Consider the following 16,207-nt stretch of genomic DNA (forward strand, 5'->3'; position numbering starts at 1 on the left):
TAACATTAGTTAATGTATTGAGTAAAATGAACAATACATGTATTTATTCATCTTTGTTAATGTTAGTTGATAAAAAATAGTCGTTCATTGTTTGTTAAATCACAGTGCATTAACTAAAGTTAACAAATACAATTTTTGATTTTAATGACGTATTAGTAAATGCTGATATTAACAATAACTAAGATTAATAAATACTCAAGAAGTATTGTTTATTCTTAGTTCACATTAACTAAAGCAGTTAACTAATGAAACCTTATTGTGCAGTGTTACCTAAAATACATCAAATGCAACAGAATTGCACTTTAACTATATCTTTAAAATGTGTAGGTATTGGTAAAACACTAGCGAAATAATTACGAAACTGATTGCATAAACAATTATATCCATTTTCATAGTACAACTTACAGTGTCTCTGTTAGACAAAAGAGATATTGATTTGAGCAGAAGCCATCCTTGGTTGCTTTTGACCTCTGACCTCTGAAACAACTGCTCCAATTCATACCGGGCTTCCTCTATTTTAAACAAAGCCATAAAAGCAACAGAAAGCACAATTAAAGCCATTTGATCTTACTATGTAATAGCACACAACAGATAAGTGAGGTTTTAGGTTCTTTACACACAGACAAACATATTTTGAATTATGTAATTTAAACTAAGAAAGAAGAACCGAAAATAAATGCACACGAACAATAGCCAAAATGGTCAACATTCATTTTGCATGTTTGTGAAATAAAGAAGTGGGCTACTTCCCTTTAAACACCGACAGTATTTGCCTTTAAGTGACTTCACACTGTTATCACTTTGCAACTTTATTAACATACTGCGTTGAATTAAATGTTATTTTTAGGTACCTGCCGGCTTTTCTGCCACTCTCTGCTGTATATGACAGACAAGAGCTTCTCCAACCTGCAGCGCCAGGCCCTGGAGATCCAGATCATCGTGGACGCCGCCGCTCTCTGAGACCTTATGAAGAGTTAGTGGAAAGATTGTTTATGCTAATATTTAAACACGAACACAATAATTATAAATAGGTTTGAGAGGTTCATGACAAGTTTCTCACAAAGGTAATCATGTAGTAAATCGAAAGCATAATCAGCACTTATCACAAGGCAAAAACAAAAACATCTTCACATTTTCAGTTTCATTTCCCTAAGCTGAGTGATTATTTCACCTAACATTCCCAACTTCAATCCCTACTTCTGTGCGACTTTCAAGCGGATGTGGTGCCTTACTCCTTACTCTATGGTTGGTTAAATCCCAGAAAGAATGCATGAGTGGTAAGTCAAACGAGTCACACGTGTGTGTGTGTGTGTGTGTGTGTGTGTGTGTGTGTGTGTGTGTGTGTGTGTGTGTGTGTGTAAACCTCCACACACTCACCACCACAGCCTGTGAGTGTGATTACATCTGGTCATGAGTGCTTGTCAATGCAGCCACATACCAGATCAGTTGTCTGCTGGTGACAGATCATTGAAGGAATTTAAACAGGAAATGAAAGATTTTAGCTTAATCGATGTTAGCATAAAGCAATGTGCTTCTGTCAAAGGGACGCAAATTTGATCCAATCACTGAAGAGCAGCTAATATTATGAAAGGTGTATAATATTTAGGTTCTTATAAAATCTTGGGATTTAATCTTTATATGACCAATATACATTATCAGTCAAATGTTTCAACACACCACACTTGACTTGGATTGTTTTTATGATGATATATATGAATTATACGTTTTTTAAAGTAATTAATACTTTTATTAACTATGGGCGAATTAAAATGACCAAAAGTGATAGTAAAGATAGTAAAGTGATTGAACATTCTCTTCATGAAACAATATTAAGAAGCACAACTGTTTTCAGCTGATAATAATAAGCTGAAGTCATTCTAATAAGCATATTAGAAGGCTATATATTATGCTTATTCAGCATATTCTGAAGGATTATGCAACACTAAAGACTATGAATGAATGAATGAATGACTAGAGTAATGATTCCTTGCCATCACAGGAATAGTACACGTGTGTCTCTCCCTCTCATACAACTATACATATTAAAGCTATTTAAATTATTTTTGTGAATAATTTTAACTGGCGTGTCCAAAACTTTTGACTGCCAGTTTATAAAAAATCAGTTCTCCTTCCTTCCTCTCACTGATTTTCTGTACCTGGATGAACAGAAGCAGTAGTCGGCTGAGCTCTTGGTTTGTTTGTTCTGGTGACCATTGGCCCAACTGAGTTAGCTGATCTCTCAGAAACATCACTAGATCCTCATCTGCTTTCAGGTCCCCATTTGTCTCACTGTTCATTTGGGTAGTTTTCAGTTCTGTGCTCTCTGAACTCTCCCCTGACGCACTAAGTTCCCCGTTCTCCTTACTGATTTTGTCCATTTCTCCACCCGGCTCCTATAAAAAAGAAAAAGAAAAAAGGTGATGAACGAAAGGTTACAATGAAACGCTCACACACTGATATCAGATCTAGCTATTCTCTGAAAACATTAACTAAATCTGCTTTCTCAATGAAGTGACTAACAAGGAAGTTATTGCACAAATAACTGCTTCTCTGATTTTTATGGTATATGTTGGTATATCTGGTATATGTTGTTATTTTATTTTTTACAGCTCTAGGGAATTTTAAGTGAAACATCTGAGACAACATTGTAAATGAAACATGAAAAGGAACATCATTTATTATTGATGCCTAAAATATAAAAAGGAACTCAAGTCTCTAGAACCATAAAACATTTTCTTTCTAAGAAGATATCACAAAAAATAGTACAGTATAAACATTGAAGCTGAAGCATATGACAATATTAATTTAAAGGCAACCGCATTAAGTTGGAGGGCTTTCCTGCAACTTACAATCAGTTGTTTGCACGTTAATGTGATCTTGTGATATCAAGTCGTAAGCTTGTTTAGCTACAGGGAAGACAATTCACATTCCAGGAGAAATGACATGTTTGCTCTGCACATTCCCACCAGTTTATTCACTCTGTGGCTAAATACAGCACATGAATGTCATCTCGTTATTGTATCCAAAGCGTTGATTGCGGTAATATATTTATTCCGTACAGTAGCTTGCTTGTCTCTTACTGAAATGTTTAAACCTGATACAAGAAAATATATCTGATAAAATAAATTAGTCAAATTAGCCAAATTAGGCTAAGAAAGTACTTGACCAAAAGCAGTCAAACTTCCTTGTTGAACTTTATCTTGCGGTGTTCCAGCAAGTTGAGCCGCCAAGCGATAACACTAGTTTGAATACACTTCAGTGAGACAACTACATGACAACCACAGCTGTCAACATTAGTCTCTGTGAGATATCTGAATTAACCTCTCAAACTAGTATGAACCCCAGGCGAAACTTCAGTTCAGTCAGACTGTAACCCGACACATACCTGTTGTTTGGTAGGTGGCATCTCAAGTCTTTGATAAGGCTTGTGTACGTAGATTTAAGGCTGGACAGAAGGCTTTCCTCTGGGTTCCCACATCACAACACTCAGTGAGTGGCCAGCTGAAACATGCCTCCTAATCCATGAACTTTGCACAACGTGAAACTCTGACATCAGCTGCGCCTGGTCATGTGCCTCACTTCCTAGTGAAAAAAGCAGAAGAAACGCTATATTGCACATCTGTGTGTTTTCCACATTTTAATAGGCTCAAAATAGGATACTTTGAAGAAGACTATAGTGAAGCAATCGGGCTGATTTTCCTTCTTTTATTCCAAAAGGGAGATTTAAAATCGACCAATCAAAAGTGAATTTGAGGGCACGTAAATAGTATCTGCCCTCTGGTGTTTAAAGTTATTCCAATATTTTTCACTAAGCGCTTTAAGATGCGGTCGATGTTGAGCAATAGTGACATCGTGCGGTGATTTAAGATAGCTTACAAATATTACACGGACTCGGCAACAAGGAAACGTTCTTACGTATTGTTCAAAAAAAAATATATATATATATTTATAATATAAGAACAATTAAAATCGTACAGCTTTATCTGGTATATTCACCTCATATGTTTAGACAACTGTAACATTTCACAAACTGATGTAGTGGAGAAGTCAAATAGCAAAGTGTGTTTTTTCTATGGTTTTGAGCCGTTGAAACACTAACGGCTAGACTGTTTCCAGTGACTGGAGCAGATTTTAAACAGACTGACAGAACGCAACTGTCTCTGAGCGTTTGGGCATGATCAGTCGTAAGTATCAAATTACATTCATATTACAGGCCTTGTGTGTCCCCAGGCAATAAATTCTCAAATTGTCTAAGTGTCGCTAGCACGCTAACCCTTATTTTATTTAAGTTTGAGTTATTGGTTGGTTTAGTTAGACACAAAACCATTGCAAAAATCTAAATACCCCCCACACACGTATTAAACTGTCAGACAAAAATAGATATTCAGATATGTATACGTAGAAAACACATTCGACCGATCCAGACACGATGTCGGACATAGCCAGTGCCTGATAGAGCAGTGAGGCAACAAGTCAGCTGCCTAAGTTTTTGGACGCAGTGATGCTCCCTGGTTTTCACGGTGCATTGTAGGACTTTTTAGGGGGCAAACGTTTCAGTGCAATGGAAGCATTTTGCGATTGAGACAGCCCTGGCTATTTAACTAGTGAGCTGATAGACGTAACGTTTGCCTATAAAAATAAATAAAAAATTGTTGTAATGGGCGAGGTTTAGCAGCTCGGACGTTGTCTTTAATTAGCCAGGTAAGATGTGTCTTAAAATATTATTATTATTATTATTTGTTTCTTTCCTCCTGTTTTATTACTTAATTAATATTTATTTCTTAATGAAAATATGATTGTTAATGTTATTAAAATATATTGTGGCGTTATTCCGGTCTTTTATCATGTGGTACCTGTGACGTTTCCCTGTGCTGTCAAGCTGGACCAATCACAGTCGTTTGCGGTTACACCATAGGCATTAATTCCTTCTTTTTTTTTTTAGATTGCTGAGGTAAAAAATAAATAAAATAAAATTAGTATACCATGTTCAACCTTGCATTTAAATATATTACAATCAATTTTACTTTCATTGTCTTCAGTGAGGCAAAAAAAAACTTGACATTTAAATGCGGTTCAGGGTTTTGGGCCGCCGAGCGCCCACTAGAGGAAACATTAGACATTTCTCTTTCTTCACCTCCAGAGGGCGGGGTTTCCCTTAAATCAGTTGTACAGCATATTTGCATATTATCAGATTCGCTCTTTTATCGAATGAATTATAATTCTAACGGGGCGAATTTTGTGGTGGACTTAGATATTTCCGCTGTATCAAACTAACAGAACAATTAAAATAACCTTTTATAATGAGTTTCTTACATTTGGCCGATAATTTCTTCAGTCTATAGAAGGCGTAAACAAATGGTGGCAAAATGTTGCAGGCTTCTTCAGGAAGTTGTATATTTGAATCGACTCAACGGGGTGAGATCGATCGAGTTTCCTATTTATTACAGCAGGATCGGGGTGTATTAAAACAAAAAGGTGAGTCTTTTGTTTTAAAGGGTGCTAAATGGATCCACAGGCACAGTGACAGATGATGGCAGAGATTGCACTTATCTAACGTTACTGGTCAATAGCTTCATGTAACCGGGTTTCTCTCTCCCACCTATCGTTCGGTTTATTATCTATTAATGGCCACTATTGATTAAAGAAAATACCTAATCGTGCGATAAGTTTCAATGCATTTGTCGTTTCAATAGCCACCTTCTTCCAGACTGTTTCCGTCCGATACCTGTTACGCTTTGTAAGATGTCCTCTAACATAGCCTACCTTTTGTTGTTCTATGGTAATAATTCAGTTCAATTCTCATTTATTTGTATAACGCTTTTCACAATACTTTAACGCTTCAAAATAGCTTTACAGAGAAAATGCATGTGTCTACATTACAATTTAGTGGTCTGCTATCAGAGGTCACCTGTGTCTACGTTATGTATTTCAGAAATGTACATACAAATCACACAGTTTGCTAACAATGTATTAAAGGCAGAAAGCAATGAGCTCATTGATAATGAATACATGTTGTTAACAAATGATTAGGATATAGAAAATGTAGCATTGGTGCATGTTGATTCAGAGCTTGCTTCATCTGAAGTCCTTGCAGGAGTTAGTGCTCTCTCTCTTCACAGGTGTTGGGCATCTGAAGTCTTCATTAGAGTTTGGATCCAAACTGGAGCTGACATACTCTGTAGTTACCTCAGGATGGGCATCCTGAGACAAAAACAGAAAAGCAAATGGAAAATAATTAGCGTTGCTGCTGTTCGTAACATTAAGCAGATAATCATGTGCATTTGATCTGATCTAACTGGAGTACAAGGTTATGAGATGCATTAAATGAATGATTGGCTAAAGAGATGCATCTGTAATCTAAGTGTAAAATGGCAGAGAGACTATAAGCCCCGAACAATATCAGGAAGGCTATTCCAGATTTTAGGAGCCAAATTCTAAAACGCTGTCCCTCCTTTAGTGGATTTAGATATCCTAGGAACTACCAAAGGCCCAGAGTTTTGTGACCTTAAAGAGCGTGATGGATTGTAAGATTGTAAGGCGATAAGAGATCGGTTAAATACACTGGAGCTAAACTGTTTAGGGCCTTATAGGTCAGTAGCAATACTTTATAATTGATACGGACCTTAATAGGTAACTAGTTTAGAGATTATATAATTGGTGTTATATGATCATATTTTCTTGACCTAGTAAGAACTCTAGCAGCTGCATTTTGGACTAATTGTAGCTTGTTTATTGATGATGCAGGACAACCAATCAGCAAGTAATGCATTACTGTAATCTAGTCTAGAGGTCATGAATGCATGAAATCATTTTTCTGCATCTGAAACAGACAGCATGTTCCGAAGCTTAGCGATGCTTCTGAGGTGGAAGAAGGCTGTTTTTGTAAAATGAAATATGATTTTCGAAAGACAAGTTGCTGTCTAATATAACACCCAGGTATTTAACTGTAGAGGATTAAAGAACAGTACATCCTTCTAGATGCAAATTTTAAGACATTCTGTGTACAGGTTTTTGGTCCAATAAGTAATACCTCGGTCATATCTAAATTTAATAGAAGAAAATTTCTGGTCATCCAATGTTTAATATCTTTAACACACTCATCTGGTCGTGATGAAATATATAACTGAGTATCATCGGCATAGCAGTGGAAACTAATTCCATGTTTTCTTATAATATTACCAAGTGGCAGCATGTATATTGAAAATAGCGAGGGGCTAACACAGATCCTTGTGGCACTCCATAATTTACTTACGTTATCTTAGATGTTTCCCTGTTTAAATAGACAAAAAGGATAACAGTCTGATCTAAATCACCTTCATATTGTAATGTAATTTGGTAAACATAGGCCTATAGTATATTTTTCTCCTAAAATACTATATAGTTCATCTGTCACCACGGTGATCAAAAATGGGGAATTAAACTGATAAATAGTCTGCAAGCTTACTGTGGGAAATTTCATACCCGGATTTACAGTTGCAACTTTTTATTAATTATCAATATTAACTATTGATTAATAAATCTGTTGTAAGGAAACGAAGCCAGTGCAAATTATAGGAGTCGATCCTGTTATAGCTACATTACAGTAGCAAGATCGAACAATTTATTTAAAGGTGCTCTAAGCGATGTCACGCGTTTTTTAGGCCAAAACATTTTTTGTCACATCCAGCAAACATCTCCTCACCATCCGCTAGCTGCCTGTCCCCTGAACACACTGTAAAAAAAAAAAAACGTGATCTCTGTAGACACCCCAGGCTCCACAAATGGCAAGAAAAACAAACTGGGCTAACCACGAAACATAACAAACTGTTCCAGCCAATAACCGACCAGAAGGATTTGGGGGTGGGGTTTGGGGGGTTAGTGCACGGATGAGGAGGAGGGAGGGTCTAGCTAGCATCCGTTTTGTTTGACAATACTTTAAACGTCAGCAAGAAGTGACGTCACCCAACATCACTTAGAGCACCTTTAACCTTTTACACAATAATGGGAAAACGGTATGTTAATAAAGAGCTAAAGTTAGCCATTATTCCAACATATATTTGTTATGTATATGTTTATATATATATATATATATATATATATATATATATATATATATATATATATATATATATATATATATATATATATATATATATAAAGAAGATGATTTCCATCTTTAAAAATTGTGAGTTTAGTACTGTATAAAGTATATTAAGACATATAGCTCTGGTCCATTAGGCCTAAATAATATTAACAGACACAACTTTGGTTTTGATATTGAATTAGTAAATGTTGAAATCAAGTATTTTTCGTTGTGAGTTCATGTTAACTAATGGAGCAAACTAATGTTATCTAATGGAACCTTATTGTAAAGTGTTACCCTGCTAGACATTAACATCATGAAACTCAGTAAAGCTGCTTTAAACGGTGTATATTGTGAAAAGCACAATACAAATCAAATGTCTTGACTCTAAACTTATGAGCAATACAGATACATAGACATCCATGAGAGATTCTTTTATGTATACACAACTTTTCCACTGCATGTTTATATTTTAATTGTCAAATCATGGTTTGGGATAGTCACAAAAAACTTTTTCAAAGTCATTTTTTTTGTAAAGTTTTCTCATTTCCTCAGGTTGGGGAGGTTTCACAGCCCTTCACTTTGCTGCTCTCCATGGAAACCGGCCAGTGGCTGAGCTTCTGCTGAACAGTGGTGCTGATCCAAACATTCCTTGTGATGCAGGTCAAACTCCTTTTCACTTCGCTTGCAGGTACGAGAGACCTCATCCATCTTATGTTTGTGATTTTAATTAAAACATCCATCATAAACTCTGCTTCTCCTTAAAGATAATAAGTGCTTACTGTACTGTGTTATTCTAACAGAAATGGCAATATTTATATCATGCACAAAATGATGCAGCATGGTGCAGACTTACAGATAGTAGATGAGCAGGGGAAATCGTCTCTTCATCATGCGGTCGGTGGTGGAAGCGTGTAAGTAACTGGGCCTGTTGCAATAGTGGCAGACAAAACTAACACAAAAACACTCAGGATTGTTAAAAATAATTATAGATTTGTTTTGGTGTATGCTGCATATTTCATTATATTGTTCCTCTCAGTGTTGTTGGTTTTCTCAGTTTCTCTATCATTTTCGTTCTCAGTATTGCCACGCAGTACCTCTGGGAGACTGGAATGTTCCGATTCTCGGATGCAGATAACTATCAGGTCACGCCGCTGCATTTGGCAGCTTCCACGGGAAATACTGATGTAGTCCGGTATCTCCTTAGAGCAAATGTAAGCACTTTTACTTTACAGCACTGCTTGTAGTTCTCTTATAGGGTGCAGCTAGGCTAAATGGCCACTAAAATACTGATAGTCAAGAGCAGAATGGCTTAAAACTGCCTTTTTTTTTTTCTTTTTTTTTTGTTAGGGTTAGTTGTTCCTAAGGTTTAAATTTTCCTTAATTGTAAACTAGAACAAACTCGGTCCTGGAGGGCCACTGTCCTGCACAGTTTAGCTCCAACCCTGATCAAACACACCTGAGCAAGCTAATCAATGTCTTCAGGATCACTAGAAACTCACAGCTAGGTGTGTTTGATCAGGGTTGGAGCTAAACTGTGCAGGACAGTGGCCCTCCAGGACCGAGTTTGAGAAACCCTGGATTAAAGAGACTTACGATAATAGGCTTAGCTGCAGCACCATCTTAAACTTATATGCTTTAAAGTCGTCATGAAATGGAAATTGCGATAGTCTTTTCTTCTCTATAGAGTGCTACAGTTTGTCGGAAGTAAAAACTCCATTAATTTCCTCCATAAGGAAATTGATATTGAACGATGACTTATAAACCTTTAAAGACAGACCTACTGTGAGCTTTGAGCTTGTCAATCCAGCCGTCAGTTTGTATTATTTCATCTCATTTTTAAAATAATCCTGTTTAACAGTGGAATTCCTGGTGAAAACTACATTACCCATGATGCTGTGTAGAAGATTACACCAATCAGAGAGTCGGAAAAAGAAACATGGTCCAAAATAGCTCCGCCCACTCCCATGAAGCGAATGATGTAATCAAGCCCATCTCCCTACTGAAATGTTTGTATATATATATATAGTGCATATTTTGCAATAAACTTAAATATATATTGTTTTTGTATATATATAATCAACTTTTGTAAATGAGTAGTTTTATATTTCTCCATTGTTTTTAATTCGATTATGCTGTTCGCAATGCTTCATGGGATTGTAGTTCTTTCCCTCACCAAAACCGTTAAGTACACAGTCTTGTACCTTTGTCTTTTTGGCCAATTTTGAAAAAAATGTTTTTGCTTCAAATCAAAGTTTGTGGTGTTGTGATTCACCTCGTAGCTGATTGGCTTGGTTTATGGCTTATAACTCTTTAACGACTATTTTAAAATCCTTTTGGGAAAAATGTATGGAAAAAAAATACTTCCAGAATCAGCGCCGCTGGAAAAAGCGACGGGCACTCTATCGTGACGTATATCCATTATCCAAGTGAAATGTATGGTGGCCCTGAAGTGCAAATGTAATTCAGAAAACATAATAGTAAATCAGAAAACACAACAGCAAATAAGAAAACAAGAACAAATTATGAAATTAGTTATTATTTGTAGGTCCACACATAAGCCTAAGAATTTGCCTGGAAAAGCCATCGATACAGCCATCAACAAAGCTTGTCTAAGTGGTTTTAACTTGTCGTATGCTTCAACGTGCCAGATATAGTTTGGAGTAGTATGTGCATCTCACAAACCTATGCTGAGTCCTCCGTTCGGTTCCTTGTGGGTTTAGCTCACATAACAAATGCATCACAGGTAAATGTTTCACCTGCAATCTGTGCTTCTATTTTTTACCCAATTTTATTTCTTTGGGATTCTTGAATTGCTGATCTCATGTGAATGACAGGTTGTCCCTCGTGACACTGAACACATCAGAGAGAAGAGATATTGTTGCAAGAGGGAGGGGGAAGTTGAAAGTTCTGAAATCACAGTTTATTGTTTCAAGGATGTATTTAATCAGTGTATTGTTTATATAGTGCTTCAAGGTCTTTTCTTTTTGTGTCACCTGTTTATATCTTTAACCAGAGGTGCACGCCAGAGGCAGTTGACCACCAGGGGGCATCAGCACTTCACGTGGCTGCAGAGAAAGGCATGATTGAGGTGTGCTGGCTACTGTTGAAGAGTGCCGGACTCCACATTTTACACATGAAAAACCACACTGGCCTCACACCTCTAGACCTCTGTAATCAAGGGAATACTTTTAGGTCTGTTGAGAACCAATGAAAAATTTAAAGGCTCTAATTCAGATTATTTATTTATTTATTTGTCTTTCCAAGAGTTGTAGAAAAAAATTGTGGAAATTAATTTAAGTCAAATAAAAAATTTGTGTGGTCAAAACAAAAAGAATATTTCAATTGACCTTCACTGCAATTAACATATAGCTTTACATTTTTATATACTGTATATATATATATATATATATATATATATATATATATACAGTGGGGAGAACAATTTGATACACTGCCGATTTTGCAGGTTTTCCTACTTACAAAGCATGTAGAGGTCTGGCATATTATCATAGGTACTCTTCAACTGTGAGTGACGGAATCTAAAACAAAAATCCAGAAAATCACATTGTATGATTTTTAAATAATGAATTTGCATTTTATTGCATGACATAAGTATTTGATCACCTACCAACCAGTAAGAATTCCGGCTCTCACAGACCTGTTAGTTTTTCTTTAAGAAGCCCTCCTGCTCTCCACTCATTACCTGTATTATCTGCACCTGTTTGAACTCTTTACCTGTATAAAAGACACCTGTCCACACACTCAATCAAACAGACTCCAACCTCTCCACAATGGCCAAGACCAGAGAGCTGTGTAAGGACATCAGGGATAAAATTGTAGACCTGCACAAGGCTGGGATGGGCTACAGGACAATAGGCAAGCAGCTTGGTGAGAAGGCAACAACTGTTGGCGCAATTATTAGAAAATGGAAGAAGTTCAAAATGACGGTCAATCTCCCTTGGTCTGGGTCACCATGCAAGATCTCACCTCGTGGGGCATCAATGATCATGAGGAAGGTGAGGGATCAGAACTACACGGCAGGACCTGGTCAATGACCTGAAGAGAGCCGGGACCACAGTTTCAAAGAAAACCATTAGTAACACACTACGCCGCTATGGATTAAAATCCTGCAGCGCACGCAAAGTCCCCCTGCTCCGTCTGAAGTTTGCCAATGACCATCTGGATGATCCAGAGGAGGAATGGGAGAAGGTCATGTGGTCTTATGAGACAAAAATTTAGTTTTTTGGTCTAAACTCCACTCGCCGTGTTTGGAGGAAGAAGGATGAGTACAACCCCAAGAACACCATCCCAACCGTGAAGCATGGAGGTGGAAACATCATTCTTTGGGGATGCTTTTCTGCAAAGGGGACAGGACGACTGCACCGTATTGAGGGGAGGATGGATGGGGCCATGTATTGCGAGATCTTGGCCAACAACCTCCTTCCCTCAGTAAGAGCATTGAAGATGGGTCGTGGCTGGGTCTTCCAGCATGACAACGACCCGAAACACACAGCCAGGGCAACTAGGAGTGGCTCCGTAAGAAGCATCTCAAGGTCCTGGAGTTGCCTAGCCAGTCTCCAGACCTGAACCCAATAGAAAATCTTTGGAGGGAGCTGAAAGTCTGTATTGCCCAGCGACAGCCCGAAACCTGAAGGATCTGGAGAAGGTCTGTATGGAGGAGTGGGCCAAAACCCCTGCTGCAGTGTGTGCAAACCTGGTCAAGAACTACAGGAAACCTATGATCTCTGTAATTGCAAACAAAGGTTTCTGTACCAAATATTAAGTTCTGCTTTTCTGATGTATCAAATACTTATGTCATGCAATAAAATGCAAATGAATTACTTGTGATTTTCTGGATTTTCGTTTTAGATTCCGTCACTCACAGTTGAAGAGTACCTATGATAAAAATTACAGACTTCTACATGCTTTGTAACTGGGAAAACCTGCAATATCGGCAGTGTATCAAATACTTGTTCTCCCCACTGTATATACAGTGAGGAAAATAAGTATTTGAACACCCTGCTATTTTGCAAGTTCTCCCACTTAGAAATCATGGAGGGGTCTGAAATTGTCATCGTAGGTGCATGTCCACTGTGAGAGACATAATCTAAAAAAAAAAAATCCAGAAATCACAATGTATGATTTTTTTTAACTATTTATTTGTATGATACAGCTGCAAATAAGTATTTGAACACCTGAGAAAATCAATGTTAATATTTGGTACAGTAGCCTTTGTTTGCAATTACAGAGGTCAAACGTTTCCTGTAGTTTTTCACCAGGTTTGCACACACTGCAGGAGGGATTTTGGCCCACTCCTCCACACAGATCTCCTCTAGATCAGTCAGGTTTCTGGGCTGTCGCTGAGAAACACGGAGTTTGAGCTCCCTCCAAAGATTCTCTATTGGGTTTAGGTCTGGAGACTGGCTAGGCCACGCCAGAACCTTGATATGCTTCTTACAGAGCCACTCCTTGGTTATCCTGGCTGTGTGCTTCGGGTCATTGTCATGTTGGAAGACCCAGCCTCGACCCATCTTCAATGCTCTAACTGAGGGAAGGAGGTTGTTCCCCAAAATCTTGCAATACATGGGCCCCGGTCATCCTCTCCTTAATACAGTGCAGTCGCCCTGTCCCATGTGCAGAAAAACACCCCCAAAGCATGATGCTACCACCCCCATGCTTCACAGTAGGGATGGTGTTCTTGGGATGGTACTCATCATTCTTCTTCCTCCAAACACGTTTAGTGGAATTATGACCAAAAAGTTCTATTTTGGTCTCATCTGACCACATGACTTTCTCCCATGACTCCTCTGGATCATCCAAATGGTCATTGGCAAACTTAAGACGGGCCTTGACATGTGCTGGTTTAAGCAGGGGAACCTTCCGTGCCATGCATGATTTCAAACCATGACGTCTTAAGTGTATTACCAACAGTAACCTTGGAAACGGTGGTCCCAGCTCTTTTCAGGTCATTGACCAGCTCCTCCCGTGTAGTTTTGGGCTGATTTCTCACCTTTCTTAGGATCATTGAGACCCCATGAGGTGAGATCTTGCATGGAGCCCCAGTCCGAGGTAGATTGACAGTCATGTTTAGCTTCTTCCATTTTCTAATGATTGCTCCAACAGTGGACCTTTTTTCACCAAGCTGCTTGGCAATTTCCCCGTAGCCCTTTCCAGCCTGGTGGAGGTGTACAATTTTGTCTCTAGTGTCTTTGGACAGCTCTTTGGTCTTGGCCATGTTAGTAGTTGGATTCTTACTGATTGTATGGGGTGGACAGGTGTCTTTATGCAGCTAACAACCTCAAACAGGTGCATCTAATTTAGGATAATAAATGGAGTGGAGGTGGACATTTTAAAGGCAGACTAACAGGTCTTTGAGGGTCAGAATTCTAGCTGATATACAGGTGTTCAAATACTTATTTGCAGCTGTATCATACAAATAAATAGTTAAAAAATCATATATTGTGATTTCTGGATTTTTTTTTTTTAGATTATGTCTCTCACAGTGGACATGCACCTACGATGACAATTTCAGACCCCTCCATGATTTCCAAGTGGGAGAACTTGCAAAATAGCAGGGTGTTCAAATACTTATTTTCCTCACTGTATATATATGCTGTATATTATTTTTGGTTTGTTTTGATTATTTGTATTACGCCAGTAATGAAATTTTATATCGTTAACAGAATAAGATATCTACATTTTTCTCTCCCTCATTTTTGTGTAGACATCAGCAGCTCTCCAGGATTTTGACACAATTCAGTCAACGACCGAAAGATCTGATTCCTAAGGACTCATATGGTATCATTTTGTTTCCTGTGGGATTATTGTATTGTAATGATATTCATTGGCTGTAATGTTTATTCATGAAATGATCTGTTCTCCAGTGATGTACTTCTGGGTGCTGTTGTTACCGTCTCTCAGCGGGGCAGCGGTTCTCATTATAGCTGCGGCTCTTGGTGAATATGGGGGTATCTTCTCTGCAGTGCTTTTCCCCTGTATGGCAAAAGTCATTCTTTCTCAGTATCACAGACTGAGCAGCTTTCAAAGGTTAGAGGGTTGTTATTGGAAATTGCTTTATCACTGATGATATAAGTGATGTTGATGGCGTTATAATTACCTTTTTAATCTTTGATTTGGACTGTAGGTTACCAAACCCTGTTTACCTGGGAACACTGACTGCAGGCCTAATTCATTCCACAGCTTGTTTTCTCTATAAAATTTTACCTAATATCCTTTGCAGAGATAGCTTATGTCATCTACCACTTTTACAAGTTGAATCATTTAGAAAGTTTTATATTAATGTTTCCTTAACTGCTCACGTTTTTGGCCAGCTCATACCCTCTTACACATTTCACTTGTCCATTTTTGTGTGCTTGCCGGACTTTTTTGGAAAGTTCTAAATCAGAACCCAGGACAACTCAAAGAAGCTGACACTGATTCCCGGTTTTCCAGCATAGGAGACTTAATGGAAGCCAGCCAGAGCCCAGCCAGATTCTGTATTTACTGTGAGGTGAGCACTTCTTTAACCAGCACTGTTTGCTGACTAACATACTTTGATAAAGTTCATTTATTTACTGCATTAAAATGGTTTTCTTTGGAGGCTTGGATCACCAACCATTACGTTTTATATGTTGTTATTATTATTATTAATCCAATTCTTCTATTATTAATAATACTAACAGTAATATTAATTATTATTATTATTATTATTATTATTATTATTATTTTCTGTGAAGGCTTGGATCATCAACCAGATTTGGATGGTTAAACAAATCCTTTAAATACAAATAAAAAAATTATCAAATTGAATAAATAATAATACTAATAATAATAATAATTATTATTATTATTATTTAATTGTACTTATTAATAAGTAAAATTTAATAATAATACTTAACATTATCATTTGTATTAATAATAATACCATTTTATTATCTTTTCTGTGGAGGGTTGGATCCTCAACCATTTTGGTTAAACAAATCCAAGTAAAATAAACAAATTAATTTAATTATTAATAATAATTATTATTATTATTATTATTGTTGTTAAATTTGACTTTTTATTATCATAAAAAATAATAATACAATTAATGTAATATTTTAAATATAATAATTAGCACTGGATCCTAATCTGATGACTAAC

At 37.2% G+C, this 16,207-nt stretch overlaps 2 protein-coding genes across 4 annotated transcripts in view; one reads left to right on the forward strand and one right to left on the reverse strand.

Annotated features, from left to right (window-relative positions):
- wdfy4 (WDFY family member 4) overlaps positions 1–3,712 on the reverse strand; it is a 53,705-nt gene extending 49,993 nt beyond the window's left edge. For 2 of the 3 annotated variants that reach the window (XM_084391987.1, XM_084391985.1), the window contains exons 1-4: positions 3,386–3,712; positions 2,157–2,393; positions 852–963; positions 406–512 (exon numbers count right to left, since the gene is read on the reverse strand). In XM_084391987.1, the coding sequence (XP_084248113.1) occupies positions 406–512; positions 852–963; positions 2,157–2,393; positions 3,386–3,406 (477 nt within the window). In that variant the 5' untranslated portion in view covers positions 3,407–3,712. The remainder of the gene's footprint in view (positions 1–405; positions 513–851; positions 964–2,156; positions 2,394–3,385) is intronic. The other variant, XM_084391986.1, reaches the window with a different exon arrangement.
- A 1,425-nt stretch (positions 3,713–5,137) lies between these two features.
- Positions 5,138–16,207, forward strand: part of LOC311280213 (rho GTPase-activating protein 22-like) — a 42,081-nt gene continuing 31,011 nt past the window's right edge. Inside the window, exons 1-9 of the mRNA XM_084392187.1 lie at positions 5,138–5,475; positions 8,618–8,753; positions 8,866–8,976; positions 9,144–9,276; positions 11,079–11,257; positions 14,790–14,863; positions 14,950–15,112; positions 15,210–15,292; positions 15,385–15,575. Of these exons, the coding sequence (XP_084248313.1) occupies positions 5,367–5,475; positions 8,618–8,753; positions 8,866–8,976; positions 9,144–9,276; positions 11,079–11,257; positions 14,790–14,863; positions 14,950–15,112; positions 15,210–15,292; positions 15,385–15,575 (1,179 nt within the window). The 5' untranslated portion in view covers positions 5,138–5,366. The remainder of the gene's footprint in view (positions 5,476–8,617; positions 8,754–8,865; positions 8,977–9,143; positions 9,277–11,078; positions 11,258–14,789; positions 14,864–14,949; positions 15,113–15,209; positions 15,293–15,384; positions 15,576–16,207) is intronic.

Source organism: Rutilus rutilus, assembly GCF_951802725.1.
Source record: "Rutilus rutilus genome assembly, chromosome: 20".
Taxonomy (NCBI): Eukaryota; Metazoa; Chordata; class Actinopteri; order Cypriniformes; family Leuciscidae; genus Rutilus; species Rutilus rutilus.